This window comes from Panthera onca, chromosome B3 (assembly GCF_046562875.1).
Source record: "Panthera onca isolate mPanOnc1 chromosome B3, mPanOnc1 haplotype 2, whole genome shotgun sequence".
NCBI lineage: Eukaryota > Metazoa > Chordata > Mammalia > Carnivora > Felidae > Panthera > Panthera onca.
In genome coordinates, this window is record NC_138344.1 from 114822644 (window position 1) to 114843931 (window position 21288).

The following is a 21288-nucleotide window of genomic DNA, read 5'->3' on the forward strand; positions in this document are numbered from 1 at the left end:
TTACCCCATACCCACAGGGGCCCTCCCCAGCGGGCAGATGCCTAGGACCCACTTCACCTTATATCCTCGACACTTCTCTGGGGGAAAATGCTGTAGGACATGGGGTGTCACCCCCTCGAAGCTTCTCTGAAACAAATGAATGCACCCATTCCCCACTCCCAGCGCAAGTCACAGCCTGGCCTGCGTGGGCCACCTTCTCGGTTGTTCTTGGTGTTGATGCGGCGGGGAAGCAGATTTCTCAGCTCCTCTGCGCCCTAGTATCCTCATCAGAAAAGGGGGGCTAGGAGTATTTTTCCTGCTTATTTTACAGGCCTGTTGTGACAACTCGTGGGCTTATGATGAAAACTACACGTGCTTAAGGCACGATTTTTAGCCGGGTGGGCATGCTGGGAGTTGGGGCTGCCGGAGCTCTCCGAGACTGCCTCAGACAGAAGGGCCGAGAGAAAGTTCCTCTCCCTCCCAGCCTCTCCGGGAGCCGACTCTGGCACGGCAAGCGGGTGTCGCTCCTCAGTGGGGTTGACCGCAAGCCGCCCCTTTTCCCGCTCTCTCATTGGCTTTCACCTGCCAAAGGGACGGTGGCTACGGGCCCCTCGGCCCGTCAATCAGGGCCGCCGGGCTCCGCCCCGCCCCTCCCGGGGGTTTATAACGGGAATTCCCATGGCCCGCGCTCTGGCGTCCAACCTGCTGCCGCCGCGGCCCGGCCGAGCCGAGCGAGCGAGCGCTGCGCGCAGGGCACACGCTCGCGCTCCAGCTCCCCTCCCGGGCGGTTCATGACCGCGCGCTCTGAGCGCAGCCCCGCCAGCCCCGCCGCCCCGCCGCCCCGCCGCCCGCCGCCGCAAGGGCCCCCGAGGGAAGGAAGGCAGGAAGGCAGGCGCGGCCGTGCGCCCCGCGGAGCCCGCGCCCCCCGCCCGCAGCCGGCTGCCCGGTCCGGCTGGCACCATGCTGCCCGCGCGCTGCGCCCGTCTGCTCACGCCCCACTTGCTGCTCGTGTTGGTGCAGCTGTCCCCGGCTCGCGGCCACCGCACCACGGGCCCCAGGGTAAGTGCGCCCCCGGCCGCGCGCCCACCTGCGGAGGGAGACTGAGGTCGCTGGCCCACAACCCTTGGGGCTGGGGGAGGGGGGAAGAGGTATCGCCCCCCCCCCCCCCCCCCCGCTCCCCGCACCTACCACCTAGTCATCGCGGGCTTCTGGGAGAAGTTGCTGAAATAAAAAATTCTCCCGTTCTCCCCCACCCCCATCCTTCCTTGCAGCGCCGACTCTGCCTCCCGCCTCCCCCCGAACTGTCACTCGTGGGTTTTCTTTCCCGGTCTCTTCTCCCAGGGCATTTTGCTCCGAGCGGGTGCCTCCTGCGTCCGAAAGAGGCTCGCTCTCTGCTCCAGTCGGCTGCCCTGTGGTCTCAAGCTGCGCCCGGTCCGGGTCCCAGAGCGCTGGCGTTCTTGGCAGGCGGCGGGGGGGGGGGGGGGGGGGGGGGGGGGCAGCTCTGCCTGCAGAGTTTTAGGTTACCCGAGAGCCACACAAGGACCTTGTGTTGTTGTTGTTTTAAAAAGCGATCGCTGCTCGTAAAACCCACAGCAGATAATTTTAATGTTCCCTCCTGCTGGGCACAGCCCGGGAGGAGGGGTGGAGGCGCGGGGGGGGCGGGGTGGGGGGGGGCGGCTGTGGAGAGGAGCCGCGCAGTGTTCGAGAGTCTCTTCCCCTGGCTGCGAGGCTGGGAGGTTGAACTACTTGTTGAACCTTGGTCTGATTGGAGTCTCTGAACGAAACGTGCCAATTCTGTGCACAGGACAGGCTGCCCAGGGCATTGTAGAATCTCCTGGAACTGACCGCATTGTGTTCATTGCTGGCCTCGATTATTGCCCCCCTCTCCCCCCAGTTGGTCTAATGATGGATTCCGTTGCCTTAAAAAATGTACTATTAAACCCGGCGGCTCATTTGATCAAACTTAATCCAGGCGATCTCTGGCCAAAAAGCAGTGTATGTCAGGGCGGTCTCTCAGGATAGCTGCTTGCTTCCACGGGTAGCCTGAGTGTCCGTGTGCAAGTAGCCGGGATCTTTGTGAAAACAAGGTTGGCTCCTTGACCAGCGCGTGCTTTCCTGGATATCTCCGGGCCTAACCCCCTTCCCACCTGTTCAGATTGCAGGTTCTTTATTCGTAACTCTTGCTGTATGAGAATCATCTTTATAGCTGTCGTGTGTGGAGGAAAAAAACCCTTGCAAAGGTTGACAAGCTTTAATGACTGCCCAGATGCTGGCTTGCTGAGGTGGGGAGCCAAGCTATCACTGTGAGATCAGATTTGCAGCCACTTAGGAAAGAAAAGTGTTTGTCCCCGTGTTGGGCCGGCCCTTGCTTTTATGACCAGATGTGCAACAGCAGCAGTTAAGGTGCGGCAGATTAGATCCAGGGCGTGTCATAAATCCTCGACAGCAGGCATTCCCGAAGCTGGGGCAAGTAAGGGCTCCGGGAGGGACTTTTATGGATGCAGATGAGGATGCCTTTTAAATGAAGCTGCTTGGTTTGATATTAGGGCTCGCAGCTCTTAAACTCCGAGGTCAGGAGAGCCACAGCGTTCCCTCCAATAATTAGGAACAGTCAAGACAGAGACGCAGAGCAGAGCGCCCCGACTGAAATCTGGATGCCCGCCCACATGAGAGGCCCGGAGACAAATGGTGGGGGGCTGGTTTGCTGCTGGGCATGTCTAGCATCTCAAGCCATATGGCTTTCCTTCTAGAACTGCCTTCTGAAATTGGAGGAAGCAACTTTTAGGGGAAAGCTAGGGACTTCAGGGGAAAATAGGGACATTGGTTAGGTTTCCCTCCAGCTTCTTTAGTTTACGAATTTGATAGGCATGATGAAACAAAGCAAGAACTGTAAATAGGCTTATGTGTGTATCCCAGCTGCATTCTCTGTCTCTCTGTCTCTCTGTCTCTCTCTCTCTCTCTCACACACACACACACACACACACACACACACACACACACACGTTTAGAAAGTACCAAGGGGAAGCTGTTGTTTTGATCGTGTGGTTACTTGGGTACATTTATGGGCAACAATAAGAGCTGTCATTTAGGAACGATGGGGCTGGCACCTTCCATGATGGCTTACGCTCGTAAGAACAAGAAGGTGAGTCTTTTTAGTGCCCTTTTTGCAAGTGAGTCTCGGGGAAGCTCAATGGCTGGCTTGAAACACTCGTGGTGCATATGTAGTTCTGGAAACCAAATCCCAGTTTTTTATGGATTTACAGGTGGCGTGCTTTCCCTGCCACGGAGCAGCTGCAGGGAGTGCTCAGGGAGTGCTCTCCTGCTCGTGGTGCCCTTCCTGTTAGAGGAGGAGATGGCTCAGTGAGACAACACTGAGCCCAGAGGCAGCAGGGGAGTCTGTAAGAACATGCTGATAGCACTTCTTGGTGTCCGAATCGCTAAAGGGTGATGTCTTTGAGTTTCAACCTAGCCCCAAAGTCGCCAGATCCCCTCTGTGGCTTCTCGGTGGCCTGAGAGGTGTGGCTCTGGTTGCTAGTGGCAGTATCACAGGAGGAGCAGAAACATCTGGCTTGTTGCAGTATTCCCTTGGGCACCCCTGGGTCTCTTCTGTTAATCTTTTGAGTGACAGAGGCTTAAGGATTGGCATCTTTTCCAGCTGGCTTTCTAGGAAACCGAGAGCATGCCCTTTGGGTTTAACTTTATCTGGCTCACTAATTGAGCTCCCTCGAGGCCTAGACCCCAATCCTTGTTCCCTTATGTGCTTCCTGCCTTCATAAAATTCCTGACATTTGTTTGACTCTGGAAACCGACAGCTATCAAGTATCAGATTGGAGGCTATTATGTAGGAAGCACCTGATTTTTTGGTCTCTGACTTCTGAGCAGCCCCTTGGCTACCTGGGATGCTGGTCAGGATCCTTTTAATTACCAAGGAGGCAGCCATTTCTTTAATCCTGTACAATTTACTGAAAATGTTTCAGGGCAGGATGGGATGGGGGAGGGGCTCTCCCAGGCTGAGAGAGTCTGGCTGATGGTCAGGCCAAGTCAACTGCCTGTCTTTGTCTAAGCCTCTGTCTGCCCTGGAAGACCAGGAGCTGGGTGAGGGTGGGAACCGGGCCCATCTTCTCTGCCGGTGCATCCCCAGAGCTCAGCACAGGGCCAAGTGCCTGGTGGGGATGAGCTCTGGTGGTGTTGATGGAAAAAACAAATACATTCAGATAATGCATGTTAAACAGCATTCTACGGGTTCCACTTTCTTAGCGCTTAGCATGACCGGAGGCAGGGAGAAGATTTAAGAAGTTTGAAAATAGGAAAAAAAATGGGAAGGTCCAGAAGCCTGAGCAAGGAATTTGATTTCTTAGTTGTTTTATGTATATTATTTGTTCTCTCTGCCCTCGCTGGCTTGTTTTGACCTTCAACACCTGACTCCTGCGTGACTCTTCAGGCACTTTACTGCAGACCGCCTTTTGGTGAGAATTGGTCACTCTTACCTTCGACCGACTCCTGTATCTGGTTCACTTGGGTGAACCAACTTTTGCCTTGCTCTCATTGAAACCTGAAATTGGTTACTTCGCAAATGATTTCCCCCCATTTGTAGGCTTTTGTGCTTTGTTTAAAAATTAGTAAGTGTGGTGGATATGGGAGGTTTGGGGGAGGAGAGACTGAGCAAACAAACTTGGATGGGGGCTTTGGCTCCACCCTCATTCTCTTTTCTATCTTGCATTTGCCAAATGTGAAGCAGCTTCTAGACCATTCCCTTCCATTTGACTAGTCTGTCTCGGTGTCTGGACCGGGATGGGTCCTTGTGTCTGTGTAGACACCCTTCTTATTACTTGTGTGCCTGACAGGAACCTTTCTTTCCCACCTGGAGGATTTATCCAAGATGCTACTCATGTGGTAGGCAAAGAACATGACAGAAACATTTTGATAGAGCTGACATGGGAAATTTAAAGAAACCAAATTGAGAAGGACAGGAAGAGGAAATAATCATCTTAGAAACTATAGGAAATGTTATCAAGTGGAAAGCATTTTGATATTATCTCATTATCTCCCAGGGTTGAAATTCCCATTTCTTAGGGCCCAGCAATTCCACTCCTGGGTACATATGCCCAAGAGAAACTCGTGTCCAGAAGGGGACATTTGCAACCTTCTTCATAACACTATAAGCCTGGAAAAAGCCCAGATGCCCATGAGTTGGAGGACAGATGAACTGATGCCCGCACACGGTGGAGAATTACGCTAAGGCAAAACAAATGAGCAACAGTGACGTACAAAAATATGGACGAACCTTGGGAATATGAAAGTAAAGTAAAATATACCAAAAGATGGAGCATGTTATGTTTCGTAAGCTCAAAAAGAGCTAAAATTCAAGGAAAAAAAATCTCTTAGAATACTTAGAGCTACAATACTGCTCTATGAAAAGAAAAGCAAGGCAATGCTGGACATGGGGCTCCGGGTGAAGTTAGGGGGGGCAAGGGGTTGGAAACCGTATGGCCGGGGAAACCACACAGTGAGTGTAAGTTAGTGTCAGTAGGCTACCTTTAGGGGGAGGGAAGGATGGGTTTGAAGGTATTTGTCCATTAGTAAAGAGGAGTGGCTGATTAAATGAAATATGAAAGTGGTCCCTGTGTAGACCAGTGCTGAGTGTCATGAACCAAACTTTATGATTCATTCAATTCTTGGCACCTGTGATCAGACAAACAAACAAAAAGTTCCCAGACTAGGAACTCCTATCTTGCCTCCTTCTGTTCCGCACCCACCCCCCCTCCGCCCCCATCACTCCAGATGTGCATGGCCCTACCTAAAATACCACACTGGGGAGTGATTATTGGCTTTCGTTTCAATTTTTGGCCGGTTAGACCCAGAGCAGGCCCAGGCCCTGGCATCAACATCTCCATCAGCTGGCCAAAGGGCTCATTTGTAAGGCTGAGTCGGCAGTGGGCAGTCTTCCCTCTCCCTTGCTCAGGGGGGATCACCCCTGTACATCTTAAGTCCTCAGCCCTGCAGAGGAGAAAAGTTCACTAGCTGATGCTTGGGTCAGAAGCCTTACTTGCCAGTGGGGGGCTGGGGAGGTGTGTTTCTGGTTTGATGCCTGTCTGCATTCTGGCCTCCTCCCTCACCCCCCTGGCAGAGGCTGGGGGAGGGGGGGCATGGCCCTGCTTAGCAGGTACAGGGCACCCTTTCTCTCCCGATCACATAGAGATCTATTGTTTAAGCAGCCAAGTTCCTGGCATTGCTGGCGGGGTGGGGGTGGGGGGGTGGTGGTTGTTGGAGGGGAGGGAATGTCCGTGTGGAGTCTCCCTCCTTCCTCGTTTGTCACTGCGGGGCTGTTTGGGAGAGGACAAGGGTTGAGTTGCGGATGAGAAATCGATCAGAGCTGCTTGCGAGGCCTGCCAAACAGGGTTAGCATTGTACATACATGCTCTGCACGCATCCAGAGTCGCCGAGGGGATAGGAAAATCGGATCTCCAAGAACATTCCCAACAGCCCCATAAAGACCCCAAAGCAACATAGGTCATTATGGCAATTAATTGGATTTCCCTTTGCATCTGACATCATTCTAAACTCAATTGCTAGATCACAAAATAATCTTACCTTTGGCAGAAATCTAAGCTTGTTAGGTGTGGAGCCCTGCGTACTTCCCAGATGTAGATTTCAGCCTCCTTTTTTTGGGAACCAGAATGGGGCAGCCTCTGTGGAACAGGAAAGGCCCCTGGGGCGGGGGGTGGGGGGTGGGAAGCTGGAGCTTCGGTACAGCCCCTCCCCTGATTGGGGAGGACAGTACTGAATGAAGTTGGGGGGGGTTGGGCAGGCAATGTGTCAGGTGCTTTGTAACCTGACAAATACACCATACATGTGAGCAGCTCTGTCCCTCCTCCTTAAAAACCATTTCACAGGGCAGCGTGGATCTGATTCAGAAAAGGGCTGAGTGTTCTTTTTTTTTTTTTTTTTCAAGTATTGACAGTGGAGAAAAACTGGACCTACTTCCCAGAATAGTTTATTTTTAGGACCAGATAAGCATCTCTAGGGCAGTGCTGGGAGTTTTAAGTAGGTTTGTGGATGTTTATTGTGTATCTGTTCTTGAAGAAGTCTGCAGAGCTTCTGGGGAGAGGGCACAAAATAAGATAGAGAGTAAGTTGAGGGGTGAGGTGGAGAGTGTTGTGGCAGCCCACGAATCGTTCCCTCAGGGGCACAGTGCCACTGACCAGCTCGGACACAAGGACTTCCCACTGTCAGCAGCCCTGCCCAGTAGACCTTTTTGCCAGGATGGTAATGTTCTGTATCCACACTGTCCAATATTAGACACATGTGGCTATTGGAGTTTTAAATTTTTTTTTTAACGTTTATTTATTTTTGAGACAGAGAGAGACAGAGCGTGAACGGGGGAGGGATAGAGAGAGAGGGAGACACAGAATTGGAAGCAGGCTCCAGGCTCTGAGCCATCAGCCCAGAGCCCGACACGGGGCGCGAACCCACGGACCGCGAGATAGTGACCTGAGCTGAAGTTGGACGCTTAACCGACTGAGCCACCCAGGTGCCCCCGTTGAAGTTTTAAATGTGGTTAGCACAACTGAGGAACTGAACTTTTAATTAACTTGGTATCAGTTAATTTAAATTTTAATGTTCCTAGCCACAGATGGCTAGTGGCTATCCCGCAGGAAGCGTATGGGTCTCTAGCCATCGTGCCCAGCCTCGCGTCCTGCTGGATACTACCACGTGTCCCAAAGTGCGGCCTCACCGAGCTCCATTGCATTTCCTAACCTTTCCTTTCCTTCCCATCTCTGTATGTCAAAATTCTGCCTGTCGTTTGAAAGGCTCAAAGGGCTCCACACAGCCCTCCCAGGCTGGCCCCAAGCAGAGTTCTGTATGCACCCTGCACTTTGCTTTCCCCAGGGGCAGTGCGTGTCCCCATCTGCCTTGTGTTGCAGCCGGCCACAGGCAGGAAGGTGGTGCGGCAGCCTCAGGGCGGGCTTTGAAGGTAGACAGACCCAAGTTTGACTCTGGCTCTGCCACTGTGATCCCGAGCTAGTAATTTAACTTCCTGGGTCCTCAGTTTCCTGATTTGTCCTGTGGAGGCCATAGCATCTATGTCCAGGGGGGCAGGGAGGATGCTAGTGGGATGTCACAAATACCACAGACGTTGGCTTAAGTAACACTCATTTCTGGAGCTCGGAAGTCTGACGTGGGCCTCAATGGGCTAAAAAGGCAGCAGAGCTGAGTTCTTTCTGGAGGCTATAGGGGAGAGAATTCATTTTATTGCCTTTTCCAGCTTCTGGAAAGTGCCCGCATTCCTTGGCTCATAGCCCCTTCTATCTTCAAATCCGGCAATAGATGACCAAGTCTTTTCCATGCTTCCATTTCTCTGGTTGTGACTCTTCTGCTTCCCTCCTCCCCACCCAAGGACTCTTACAATTGATTGCACTGGGTCCCTGGGAGAGTCCAGATGTTCTCCTTATCTTAAGGTTAGCTGATTAGCAATCTTGATTGCTCTTTGCCATGTAACATACCATTATTAAGCCTAGGACATGGGCATCTTTGGGGGGCCATGTTTCTGCTTACCGCATTCATTAAGGGTCAAATACAGTGCCTGGCTTACACAAGGTGCTTGATAAACAGGGTCCCCTTACAACGATCCACGTGTATTAGTTTCTTTCCTTTTAGAGTGGGAGTCTCTTAATGGTGGAGTTGTTTAATTTTCTTTATAGACTCCATCCTGCCCAAGAACACGTGCTTGGTAAATGTTCATTGAATAGTAGAATTTTCGATAAATGTAGATTGTTTCTTTCCCCAAAAAGATATATTGAACAGTAGAAAAAGTAAACTGCAAATCAGAATATTTGATCCTGTTTGTGCAAAAAAAAAAAAAAAAAAAGTTGGTTTGTGTATAAAAAAATCACATAAGGGGCGCCTGGGTGGCTCAGTCGGTTAAGCGTCCGACTTCGGCTCAGGTCACGATCTCGCGATCTGTGAGTTCGAGCCCCGCGTCGGGCTCTGGGCTGATGGCTCAGAGCCTGGAGCCTGCTTCCGATTTTGTGTCTCCCTCTCTCTCTGCCCCTCCCCCGTTCATGTTCTGTCTCTCTCTGTCTCAAAAATAAATAAATGTTAAAAAAAAAAATTAAAAAAAAAATCACGTAGATTGTAAGTCATGTGGCTAACGGTGACCATCATAGAGATGTTACATTTCTATGAGATGTGTTTTAGGAATTATTTAACTAGTTTTGTTTATAATGAGCATTTTTTAATCTTAGAGGACAATAATAAAGATGAAAACATGCGTGATTTTAAAAAAGTTCCAAACCTGTCTAAATGCAGCCCAAATCCCCTTGGATTCAGTATACATCTGACAGTCTGTGCTCATTTGGGGCTGATTTTCAGGTTTCGTAACTACTAAGACCAGGCCTCCTATTCATTTTCAGCAGGCTTTGAACTCAATCTGCTTTAAAGGAGAGTTTCCAATTAACCTTAGCAGGACATAGGTATAAAATGTACTTATTGCTGCTGGTGGGAATATAAATTTGCACGATCACTTCGCAGCACTGACCTTTTAATTTGACTCTAATGTATGCCCTAGAGAAATGTGCTTAAATATATACCAAGACCCATGTGTAAGGACGTTCATAGCAGCGTTGTTTGGCAACAATAAAAAAATTGGAAACCAGCTAAATGCCCATCAACAGGAGACTAGAATTATGGTATATACAAGGGGTAGAATACTACACAGTACCAAAAATGGCTGATCTATGCTCATTATTGTGGATCGATTTCATCATCAAAATGTTGAGTGAAAAAAGGCAAAATGTACAAGAACACATGCATTATGTATTTATATAAAGGACAAAGCATGCAAAAATGATACATTGTTTAGGAGTGCATGCCTATGTAAAAAACGCATGAGAAAATTAAGGGCAATGATAACTTTGAAGCTCAGGTTAGTGATTACTTAGGCGTGAGGCCAGGAGGGTGAGTGACACATTGGAGGGGACATGGAAGGCACCCGTTGAATTGGTAATGTTTTCCTTTTTTTTTTTTTTTTTTGTTTAATTTGTTTTTAATCTTTATTTTGAGAGAGAGAGAGCACCAGAGTGCGAGTGGGGGAGGAACAGAGAGAGAGGGAGACACAGAATCCGAAGCAGGCTCCAAGCTCTGAGCTGTCAGCACAGAGCCCAACGCAGGGCTCAAACTCACGAACCCATGAGTTCATGGCCTGAGCCGAAGTTGGATGTTTAACTGGCTGAGCCACCCAGGTGCCCCAGTGTTTTCCATTTTTAAAGTAGGAGGGAAGTACATGGGTTTTTAAATTCTGTTTTGTATGCATTACATGATACATAATAACGTTTTCCAGAAAAGATAAAAATGTATTTGGATACATCACAACAAAGTTTTAAGAGCAAATAATAAAAGTGATGCTTCTCTAAGGGGTCCTCTGTTCCAGGGTGCTGATCACACTTTTCCTTTCCCCTGAAGAACATGTTCGGGGACATTGAACCAAGCATGCAGCCTCCCCTGCCTCCTTGTGTTGCTGGCCACCTCCCTCCTGCCCTCCCGGGGCCCTGAGGCCACGCCTCCCCACAGCCCAGGGCCTGGTGCCTGTGTGGTTCCTTCTTCCTGCTGGTGCTTCCTGCTGTTCTGCCTGTTGTCCTTGCTGTCCCTGGATGATTAGAAATGAGGTTGATCATTTTCTCAAATTTACTGGTCATTAGCTTAGGGCTGCCAGAGTTGACAAATAAAAATACTAATATAGGATTACCTAAATTGTAAATTGCATAAATTTGAATAATGGAATTGAATAATATAATGTAAAATAATATAAATTATAGAAATTTGCATTCAGATAAATAACAAATAATGTTTTAGTGTAAGTATGGCCCAAATAAAAACTTATTATTTACCTGGAATTGTTTGTTTTTAAATGTTTATTTATTTTTGAAAGAGAGAGAGCATACACATGTGTGCACAAGGGGCAGAGGGAGAGGGAGAAAGAGAAAGGGAGAGAGAGAAAGAGAGAGAGAGAGAATTCCAAGCAAGCTCCATGCCAACACCACAGAACCTGATGTGGGACTTGAACTCACAAACCATGAGATCATGACCTGAGCCGAAACCAAGAGCCAGATGCTTAACTGACTAAGCCACCCAGGTGCCCCTGGAATTGTTTGTCGTTCATCTGAAATTCAAATTTAATTGGGTATCTTGCATTGTTATCTGGCAATCCTACATTAAGTTCTTTTCTTTTGGGAATCATCTGTCCAGATCTTTTGCTAATTTTAAAAACAACAGTGGTAATTTTTTTCCCTGCCTCACTGGCTGACTTGGAAGAGATTTTTTGTTTGTTTGTTTTTTAAGTCTAAGGATATTAATCTGTTTTTCTGTCATGTCTGGCAAATGCCTTTCATTGTGGTAAGACTGTGGTTTCAATCTACTAAATTTTACATCTTTATGGTTTCTATCATCTTTGGGATCAGGATGAGAAAGGTCTTCCACTGCTAAGATTGTAGAAATTAAGGTGAATAAGTTTCTAAAGATGCACAAGCAGTGTGAAATCCATCACACTGGTCATCGATTTAATATTTGATAGGGCTTTATATAGTATTTTCTGTGAACTAAACTTCTTTATGTAACCCTATGGAAAGAGCATTCATATTTCAGAAATTCCCTATAATATTTGGAAAGAAGATGTGTCATCTGAAAGTATTTTATCCAAGGTAATTACTTGGGGAAATTTATATAAAAAGTGTTACTTTGGGTAAGCAGACTATCCTGGAAAAGACAGCAGGGTTTTGGCAAAGACTTTGGACTCTCCTTCATCTTTGGATTTATTCCATTCATTTAAAAAAACTTTCCCTTATTATGAAGACTTTCAAATATACACAAAGAGGAGAGAGTAGTATAACGAATCCCATGGAATGTCCACACGGATTCAATAACGCACGACTCCTGGCCAATCTCGTTTCTTCCACCCATCCCCCAGGCTCCTGTTCAGATTATTTTGCAAGTCCAGTCGTTATATTTTTATCATCTGTAAATATTTTCAAATCTATCTGTAAAAGACAAAGATGTTAAAAGAAACCTACCCACATACCATATCACAACCAAAGAATACTAATTGCTTAATACAGGTATTTCCCATATTTGGACAGTGGGCATTCGACCACTTTGCTTTTTGAAAGACTTGCAGTGGTACCGGTTTTTGCTAACCGACAGAAATCCCAGGAGGATTTTTGTCCTCACAAAAAGAAGGCAAAAAGCAAAAGTAGCATTTAGCGTTTGTTTTGCAGCCAACCCTTCTAGAGGCAGGGTGCAGCTCCTTCCCCGGCAACCACACTCAGCATCTCGGCATCAAGCCACCAGAGCTTTGAACTCTGTCTGTGAGCATCTTGCTTTATCTCAGTTTATTCTGTGCATCCGTTAGCATGATGTGTCCTAAGGTATCAGAAAAGCCTGAGAGGTTATTTTTTGGGTCTGGGAATGCTGAAGAACTTTTCCACATAAATTACTAGTAATTGCTTCTCCACTTTTTGCCTTTACTGTTTATGAGATGTTTCATAGGAAGGCTCTACTTTGAGATAGCAGGGGAAACCTGTATAATATAATCCAATCAACATTCAAATCTCCCTGATTATCTCTTAGATATGGTTTTGTATTTGTTTGCATCAAGATCCAAAGAAGGTCCACATATTGGTTAATCTGTATCGTAAATCTCTTTTAATCTGTGAGTTTCCCCTCTGTCTCCTTTTAATTTGTAATTTAGTTTTGAATCAATAGGTTGTTCTAGGGTTTTCTATACTAGATTTTATTGACTGCATTCCCATAGTGCTGTGTAACGTGTTCCTCTATCCCTTATATTTCTTGTCCTGTGATAGGTAGATCTAGAGACTTGATCAGGTACAGATTTGATATATTTTTTTGGCACGTATACTTCATAGGAGTTGGTGTGCACTTCCATCAGGAGGCATATAAACATCTGTGTTATTAGTATCATTCGGGGGATCCATTAATTTATTAGGAGTTGTCACTGATTTTTAAAAAATTTTTTTAAGTGTTTATTTTTGAAGGAGAGAGAGAGACAGAGCACGAGTGGGGGAAGAGCAGAGAGAGAGGGGGACACAGAATCCAAAGCAGGCTCAAGGCTCTGAGCTGTCAGCACAGAGCCCGACATGGGGCCCCAACTCACAAACTGTGAGATCATGACCTGAGCCGAAGTCGGACGCTCAACTGACTGAGCCGCCCAGTCGCCCCGAGTTGTCACTGATTTTTAAAAAATGTTTATTTACTTATTTTGAGACAGAGACAGAGAGAGTGAGAGGGGGAGGGGCAGAGAGAGAGGGAGAGAAAGAGAATCCCAAGCAGGCTCTGCACTGTCAGCCCAGAGCCCGACATGGGGATCAAACTCACAAACTTGAGATCACGACCTGAGCCGAAATCCAAGAGTCAGACGCTTAACCGACTGAGCCACCCAGGTGCCCTGAGTTATCACTGGTTTTTAGACAAATAACAGGTTAAGCTGAAAAAGGCTTCTAAGTTTTGTGTGGCATTGCGATCTCTCTTGGGTCTGGTGTTGCCTACAGAGAAAGTGACTTAGGTGCCAATGTTCTCTTTTCAGCACTGACCTGACAGGGAGGCTGTGTGTGACTGCAGAGCCCTGAGAGGGACACTCTGCCCTGAGTTCTTGGTCGGTGGCCTAGGAAGGAGAATCTTCCTGGTTTCTAGCAGAAGCAGTAAGAGCATGAGCTGGTTTTACTCTCTAGTGCCTTTAAAGTGTAATTGTAGATCAGCTTTGTGTATGATCATCGGTATGTACACATCAGTTAGGAGTTTAAAAGAACTGATAACTACGTTTTGAACTGGCTTACCCAATGAAGGTCCAAGGTGGGTTTCAGGATTGGTTTGATTCAGCAGCTTATTAATGCTGTCAGACGTTCCCCTCTGCCTTTTGTGTTGTCTTTGTTTCTCCCCTCTGCCTTTTGTGTTGTCTGTTTAATTTCAAGCCTAGATTTTCATGGTGGCAGAATTGCTGCAACGATTCTACACTTCTTATCTAAACATCCTACTTTTTAGACTACAGAAGAGAGAATTGACTTCAAGTAGCCCTTTCACAAAAGGGACAACCTTCATTCCTAGATGATGTTAGAAAATTTTTGCTGTTAGCTTATCCATCTAAATTGGATCAAATGCCCATTCTTTTCACCAGTCCCTTCTGCCGGGAGATTGCCATGCTGTGCGTGACTTAGGTCTAGGTTCCTTAGGGCGGTTACTGTGGAAGGGTAGGAGACAGTATACCCATTTCTGGAGCTGGGGTTCAGGTTTTTCCTCTTCCGTCCCCCTGACCACATGACTGCACAAGTGGGGGAGTGAGGGGGATGTGAGGGCAGCAAGCACAGTGTCCACTTTGGGATTTGTAGCATTTGGAACCAGCAGAGTGGTGGGGTAGGATGTGTGGTGAGAAGTGTGCTGGGCACTGATGGTCACAGCCCAGCAAACGGGGAGCTCTCCTATTATAGTGGGATCAGTTCCTTCCTCTATTATAGGGAGATTAAATGACTACGGGCACAGATGTTCTGAGATTAGGAGCTGATAGGAAAAAGGGAACGTAGGAAAAATTTGGACACTTCCAGGGTAGGATAAATAGGCCAAATGAAGAGGATTCCAGAAGGCCCCCCAAATGAGGTAAGCTTGATGGCTGAGTCCTACAGTGGGAAGAAGTCTCAGGGACACCTTGCTTTTATGCATGGGGTGAGACCTGTCCTCAGCCCACACAGCCAACCAGTGTGGCAGAGCCAGAGCCAGAACCCAGATCCCTGCCTTCTTGCTCTGTGACTTTTGCATTTAAAGATGCCCTGGAGAACTTGGGAAAGTAGAAAAGGTCCAGCCAAGGGGAAGAGGTAGTTTGAATGCCAGTAGAGGATTGTATTTCTTTTTTTTTTTTTTTTTAATTTTTTTTTTAACGTTTTTATTTATTTTTGAGACAGAGAGAGACAGAGCATGAACGGGGGAGGGTCAGAGAGAGAGGGAGACACAGAATCTGAAACAGGCTCCAGGCTCTGAGCTGTCAGCACAGAGCCCGACGCGGGGATCGAACTCACGGAGCACGAGATCATGACCTGAGCCGAAGTCGGCCGCCCAACCGACTGAGCCACCCAGGAGCCCCGAGGATTGTATTTCTGAGTTGCCTCTGGCCAGCTCACCGATTAACATGTGGCCCCAAACTCAGGACAGGTGGCAACTTCACCATTCTTGCCATCTGACTGTTGGCGTTATCATATCTTCCAGTTCATAGGGCTCTGGGTTCTCAGCCCCTGAAAGAGATGCATTCCTGGTTTCAGCAAATGCTGAAAGTTTTAGGTAGGAATGTGCAGCAGAGCAGACAGAACAAGTAACCAGTGATATAATGTGAAGAAGTAAAGGTTGAGCTTGGTGTAAGACTCTTAATGCTTGTTAATAGCAATGCAGTCAGTGCAGACATGGACGGAGTCACAGGGCAAATGGTCTGGAGTATAGGAAGCATGTTTTATGGTTGGCACAATATTTTCCTGGGAGGCCTTTTTAAAATCAATATCCAGTTTGAGGGTTGAAGTGGAAATCCTTTGTATTTGTTGAAGAGGGTTTGAAGGTGCCTAGACACTTCGATGGACACGTTCTCCTTGCCTCTTGGGCAGTGACTTCAGAAAACCTTAGGGCAGATCTGGGGCTGCACTGGCCCAGGCGACCTGAAGGTATGGGGTGAATGGAAGACCGGATGCTTCATTACCTGACTTGACTTCTCTTTGGCTTTGAGGATCACGTCCTCACTTGTGTTGGTATGTTGTTATAAATTCTCTCCATCAAGATAGAGGCCTACTGAAAGATGGGGCCCACAGCCCGGGCTCCATGTACTGCTGATTCCCAGCTTCTAACTTTTCTTTCCCTCGAGCTACATCTACCTTGAGAATGAAATGCATCGCCCATATCGTTGCTAGGTGGCGAGAGAAGTCTGAGCCGTGACCATCCCATGAGTTGTTGGGAGCTTTCTTGCCCATCGAGAAGGCAGCATAGCACAGTGCTTTGGGGCCAAAGAGACCTGGATTAAGTCCAAGGCCCAGTGCTTTCTTGCCGTGTATGCTTGGGCAGAGTAAGCTCCGACCTTCAGCTCCCTCAGCTGTAAACTGAAGATTTTATCTGCCTCGTTGGGTCATTGTGGAGCTTAAATGAAATAATGGCGGATGCTCAGGAGATGTTAAGTATTCGTAAAAATAATGGCTGTAATGGGAAAGTGTGAGAGATTCATAGAAGGACCCCAAATTGTTTTGTTTCCCTTAGCTTTCCTCCTTGGAATGAAAGCCATAAAGCCCATCAATATGTGGAAGATTTCAAATCTGTGGTTCTATTATCTTTTGTTTAAAATGAAACTAGTTTGCTCTGTGACCGTTTCTTCTCCTGCCAGCAACTGGACACACTCTGCTTCCTAAAGTCTTCCTTCATTTTCTCTTTCTCTGATTGGGAGGTTGTTTTCCTGGGTTTAGCATCTGAAGGAAGCTTGAGTGAGCCTGATCACCTGTCCTATTTTCTCTAAGACCGTGGGAGGCAGTCTTGCTGTTAGGAGACAACTGGAGGGCCATGCCTCTGTGCCCTTCTCGTACCTTCTGGGCTCAGGGGTCAGGCTGGTGACTGCCCAGGATGTTCCCAGATTGGGTCCCTGAGCCACTGCCCCCAGGATCCAGAGGAGCGGTGCCAGATTTCTCTGGAGCTCCTCTTCCTCTATTTCTGGGCCAGCCTTTTCCCTTGGCCTGAGTTGGAAAGCCAATCCCAGCAGGGCCTGTGGGTGGGCCCAAACCCGATCCCCCAGGCTGCTTTTAGAACAGCATTTCAGAAAGGAAAACTCCTGGCTGTCAGCATGGCTTCCTGGAGGGATAGTTCCAGATAAGGTGGCTTAGGCCATTGGCATACACTTTTTCTCCCTTCTAAATAGTTTAATTTATGTAATTATTTTTTTTTTTTATATTATTTTAGAGAAAGAGAGAGAGCGAGCACGTGCATGAGTGGAGGAGAGGGGCATAGGGGGAGAGAGAAAGAATCTCAAGTGGGCTCCACACTCAGTGTGGGATCACGACCTGAGCTGAAATCAAGAGTCACATGCTCAACAGACTAAGCCACCCAGATGACCCTCCCTTCTAAATAGCTTAAATTGATATATTTGGACCATTGACATTTAAAACATTTTTTTTTTTTTTTTAACGTTTATTTATTTTTGAGACAGAGAGAGACAGAGCATGAACGGGGGAGGGTCAGAGAGAGGGAGACACAGAATCTGAAACGGGCTCCAGGCTCTGAGCTGTTAGCACAGAGCCCGACGCGGGGCTCGAACTCACGGACCGCGAGATCGTGACCTGAGCCGAAGTCGGCCGCTTAACCGACTGAGCCACCCAGGCGCCCCAGGACCATTGACATTTAAAGTGATTACTGGTATAGTTGGGTCAGTATCTACTATATTTGTTTAGTTTTCTATTCCTTCTTCCTATTTTGGGTTCCTATTTTTGTCTTCCACTCTTTTTCTACCTTCGTGCTTGTAATTGAGTATTTTCTGTGATTCTTTTTTCACTCATTTTTTAGCCTATCAATTATACTTCTTTTTTTTTTTTTTTAACTTTTTTTAGTAGTTGCCTTAGAGTTTGCAATATACATTGGCAATGAATTCAAGTTCACTTTTTTTTTTTTTACAAAACATGTTTGCTTATTTATTTTTAAAATTCCAGTATAATTAAACTTCACTATTATATTAGTTTCAGGTGTACAACATGAATCAACAATCCTATACATTACTCAGTGCTCCCCATAGTAAGTATAGTCCCATCTGTCACCAAACAACCTTATTACAATATTATTTCTTGACTGCATTCCCTGTGTTGTACTTTTCATCGCCATGACTTATTTATTTTATAACTGGAAGTTTGTACCTCTCCAATTCTTTTTAATGTTTTTATTTATTTTTGAGACAGAGAGAGACAGAGCATGAGCAGGGGAGGGGCAGAGAGAGAGGGAAACACAGAATCCGTAGCAGGCTCCAGGCTCTGAGCTCCGAGCTGTCAGCACAGAGCCCGACGTGGGGCTCGAACTCACGGACTGTGAGATCATGACCTGAGCTGAAGTCGGACACTCAACCGACGGAGCCACCCAGGCACCCCTGGAAGTTCGTACCTCTTAATCTACTTTATCTATTTCACCCTCCCCCGCCTGCCTCCCCCTTCTGGCAACCACCAGTTCTTTCCCTGTGTTTAAGAGTCCTTTTGTTGTTTGTTTGACTCTTTTCTTCTTTGTTCATTTGTTTTGTTTCTTAAATTCCACACATGAGTGAAATCATATGGTATTTGTCTTTCTCTGTCTGACTTATTTCACTTAGCGTAATACTCTCAAGGCCCATCCAAGTTGTTGCAGATGGCAAGATTTCACTCTTGTTTATGGCTGAATAATATTCCATATATATATTATATATATACCACATCATCTTTATCCAATCATCTGTTGATGGACACTTGGGTTGCTTCCATATATTGGCTATTATAAATAATGCTGCAGTAAACACAGGAGTGCATATTTTTGAATTAGTGTTTTCATTTTCCTTGGGTAAATAACCATTAGTGAAATTGCTGGATCGTATGGTAATTCTATTTTTAATTGTTTTGAGGAAACTCCATACTGTTTTCACAGGGACTGCATCATTTTACATTCCCACCAACAGTACGCAGGGTTTCTTTTTCTCCACATCCTCGCCAACACTTGTTATTTCTTGTCTTTTTGATTCTAGTCATTCTGACAGGTGTAAGGTGATATCTCATCGTGGTTTTGGTTTGCATTTCCCTGTGATAAGTGATGTTGAGCATCTTTTCATGCTTTGGTTGGCCATTTGTATGTCTTCTTTGGCATAATGTCTATTCAGGCCCTCTGCCCATTTTTAATCAGATTGTTTATTTTCTTGGTGTTCAGTTGTTTAAGTTCTTTACATATTTTGGATACTAACCCCTTATCGGATATATCATTTTCAGATATCTTCCATTTTGTAGGCTGCCTTTCCATTTTGTTGATGGTTTCCTTTGCTGTGAAAATCTTTTTATTTTGATGTAGTTCCAATAGTTTATTTTTATTTTTGTTTCCCTTGCCTGAGGAGACATATTTAGAAAATTTTTTTCTAGAGCCAATGTCAAAGAAATTGCTGCCTACATTTTCTTCGAGGAGTTTTATGGTTTCAGGTCGTACATTTGGGTCTTTAATTCATTTTGAGTTTCTTTGTAGGTGTGCTGTAAAATAGTGGTCCAGTTTTATTCTTTTGCATGTACCTGTCCCGTTTTCCCAATCCCAAAATCCACTTTTAAGTTTCATTCTACTGCTTCATGGGCAGGGTCAGTACCTTAAAATAACAAAATATCCCTAATTCTTCAATCCTGGCTTTTGTGTCATTGATGTAATTCATCTCACTTATACATAAGGTATAATCATTGAATACATTGCTGTTATTGTTTTGAACAAAGTTACATGTTAGATCAATTAAGAGTAAGAAAAAAAAGTTTTCCTTTTTTAGTTTTTAATTTATTAATTTTTTTTTTTTTTTTTTTTTTAGAGAGAGAGTGCGTGTGAGTGGGGTAGAGGGGCAGAAGCAGAAAGAGAGAGAATCTTAAGCGGACTCCACGCTCAGTGTGGAGCCCGATGTGGGGGCTCAATCTCACCAGCCTGGGATCATGATGTGAGCTGAAATCAAGAGTCAGATGTTCAACTGACTGAGCCACCCAGGCACCCTGAAAAAAATTTTTTCCTTCTTTAATGCTCTTTCTTTCTTTATGTAGGTCTGAGTTTCTGACCTATATCCTCGTTCTTTTCCCTGGAGAACTTCTTTTAACGTTTCTTATAAGGCTTGTCTGCTGGCAACAAATTCCCTTAGTTTTTTTTTGTCTGGGAGTCTTTACTTCTTTACTTTTGAAGGATAATTTTTCAGGATACAGAATTCTAGGCTGATGGATTTTTCCCTCTTAACAACACTTTAAATATTTCACTATGCTATCTTCTTGCTTGCGTGGTTTCCAAGGAGAACCCCAATGCAATTCTTATTTTTGCCATTTTATAGTTAAGGGTTCCCCACCCCCCCCGGCTTCTTTTGAGAATTTTTCTTTATTTTTGATTTTCTGCAGTTTGAATATGACATGCCACGGTGTAGTTTTTTTTGCATTTATCCTGTTTGCTATTCTCTGAACTTTCTGTGGTTTGATATCTGACATTAATTTGGGGAAAATTCTCAGTTATTACTGCTTCAAATATTTCTTCTGATCCTTTCTGTCTTTTCTCTCCTTCCTGTAATCCTGCTACATGTATGTTACACCTTTTGTACTTGTCCTATAGTCATTGGATATTCTGTTTCTTTTTCCCCTGTCCTTTTTTCTCTTTGCTTTTCTGTTCTGGAGGTTTCTCTCTCTCTCTCTCATTCTCTCTCTCTCTCTTTTTCTTTCTTTCTTTCTTTCTTTCTTTCTTTCTTTCTTTCTGTTTATTTTCTGAGAGAGAGAGAGAGAGAGAGAGAGAGAGAGAGAGAGAGAATGAACGGGGGAGAGGCAGATAGAGTGGGAGACACAGAATCTGAAGGAGGCTCCAGTCTCTGAGCTGTCAGCACAGAGCGCGACGCAGGGCTTTGAACTCATTACCGCAAGATCATGACCTATGCTGAAGTCGGACGCTCAACTGAGCCACCCAGGCGCCCTCGCAGTTTTGGAAGTTTCTGTTGATACATCCTCACGTTTAGAGATTGTTTCCTCACCTGTGTCTTGTCTACTAATGAGCCCACCAAAGTCATGTTTTGATGTATGTCTAAACCAATATCACATTGTATGTCAGTTATACTTCAATAATAACTAAAAAAGGCATTCTTCATTTCTGTTACCGTGTTTTTGACCTGTAGTATTTCTTGTAGATTCTTCTTTAGAATTTCCACCTCTCTGCTCACATTACCCATCTGTTCTTGCGTGTTGTCTACTTTTTCCCTTAGAGCCCTTAGAATATTAATCATAGTGCTTTACAATTACTGATATCCTAATTCAGACATCTCTTTCATTATCTGAATTTGGTTCTGATGGTAGCTCTGTCTCTACAAATTATGTTTTTTGCTTTTTAGCAAGCCTTGTAATTTTTTTTATTGAAACCAGACATGATGTATTGCATAAAAAGAACTGTGATAAACAGACCTTCAGTGAAGTTGTGGTCAGGTGTAGGGAGTTGGGAAACATTGTGTTGTCCTATGATTAGATCTGTCTTTTAGTGAGCCTGGACTTCTGGACTGTGAACTTCATATGTGTGTCTCAGTGTTTT

The 21288-nt window shown here is 45.9% G+C and overlaps 1 protein-coding gene across 3 annotated transcripts in view; it reads left to right on the forward strand.

Moving 5' to 3' along the window:
* The first annotated feature begins 662 nt into the window (after window positions 1–662).
* The window catches only part of SMOC1 (SPARC related modular calcium binding 1), a 156865-nt gene continuing 136239 nt past the window's right edge, over window positions 663–21288 (forward strand). For all 3 annotated transcript variants that reach the window (XM_060620165.3, XM_060620166.3, XM_060620167.3), the window contains exon 1: window positions 663–1038. In XM_060620165.3, coding sequence (XP_060476148.1) covers window positions 940–1038 — 99 coding nt within the window. In that variant the 5' untranslated portion in view covers window positions 663–939. The remainder of the gene's footprint in view (window positions 1039–21288) is intronic.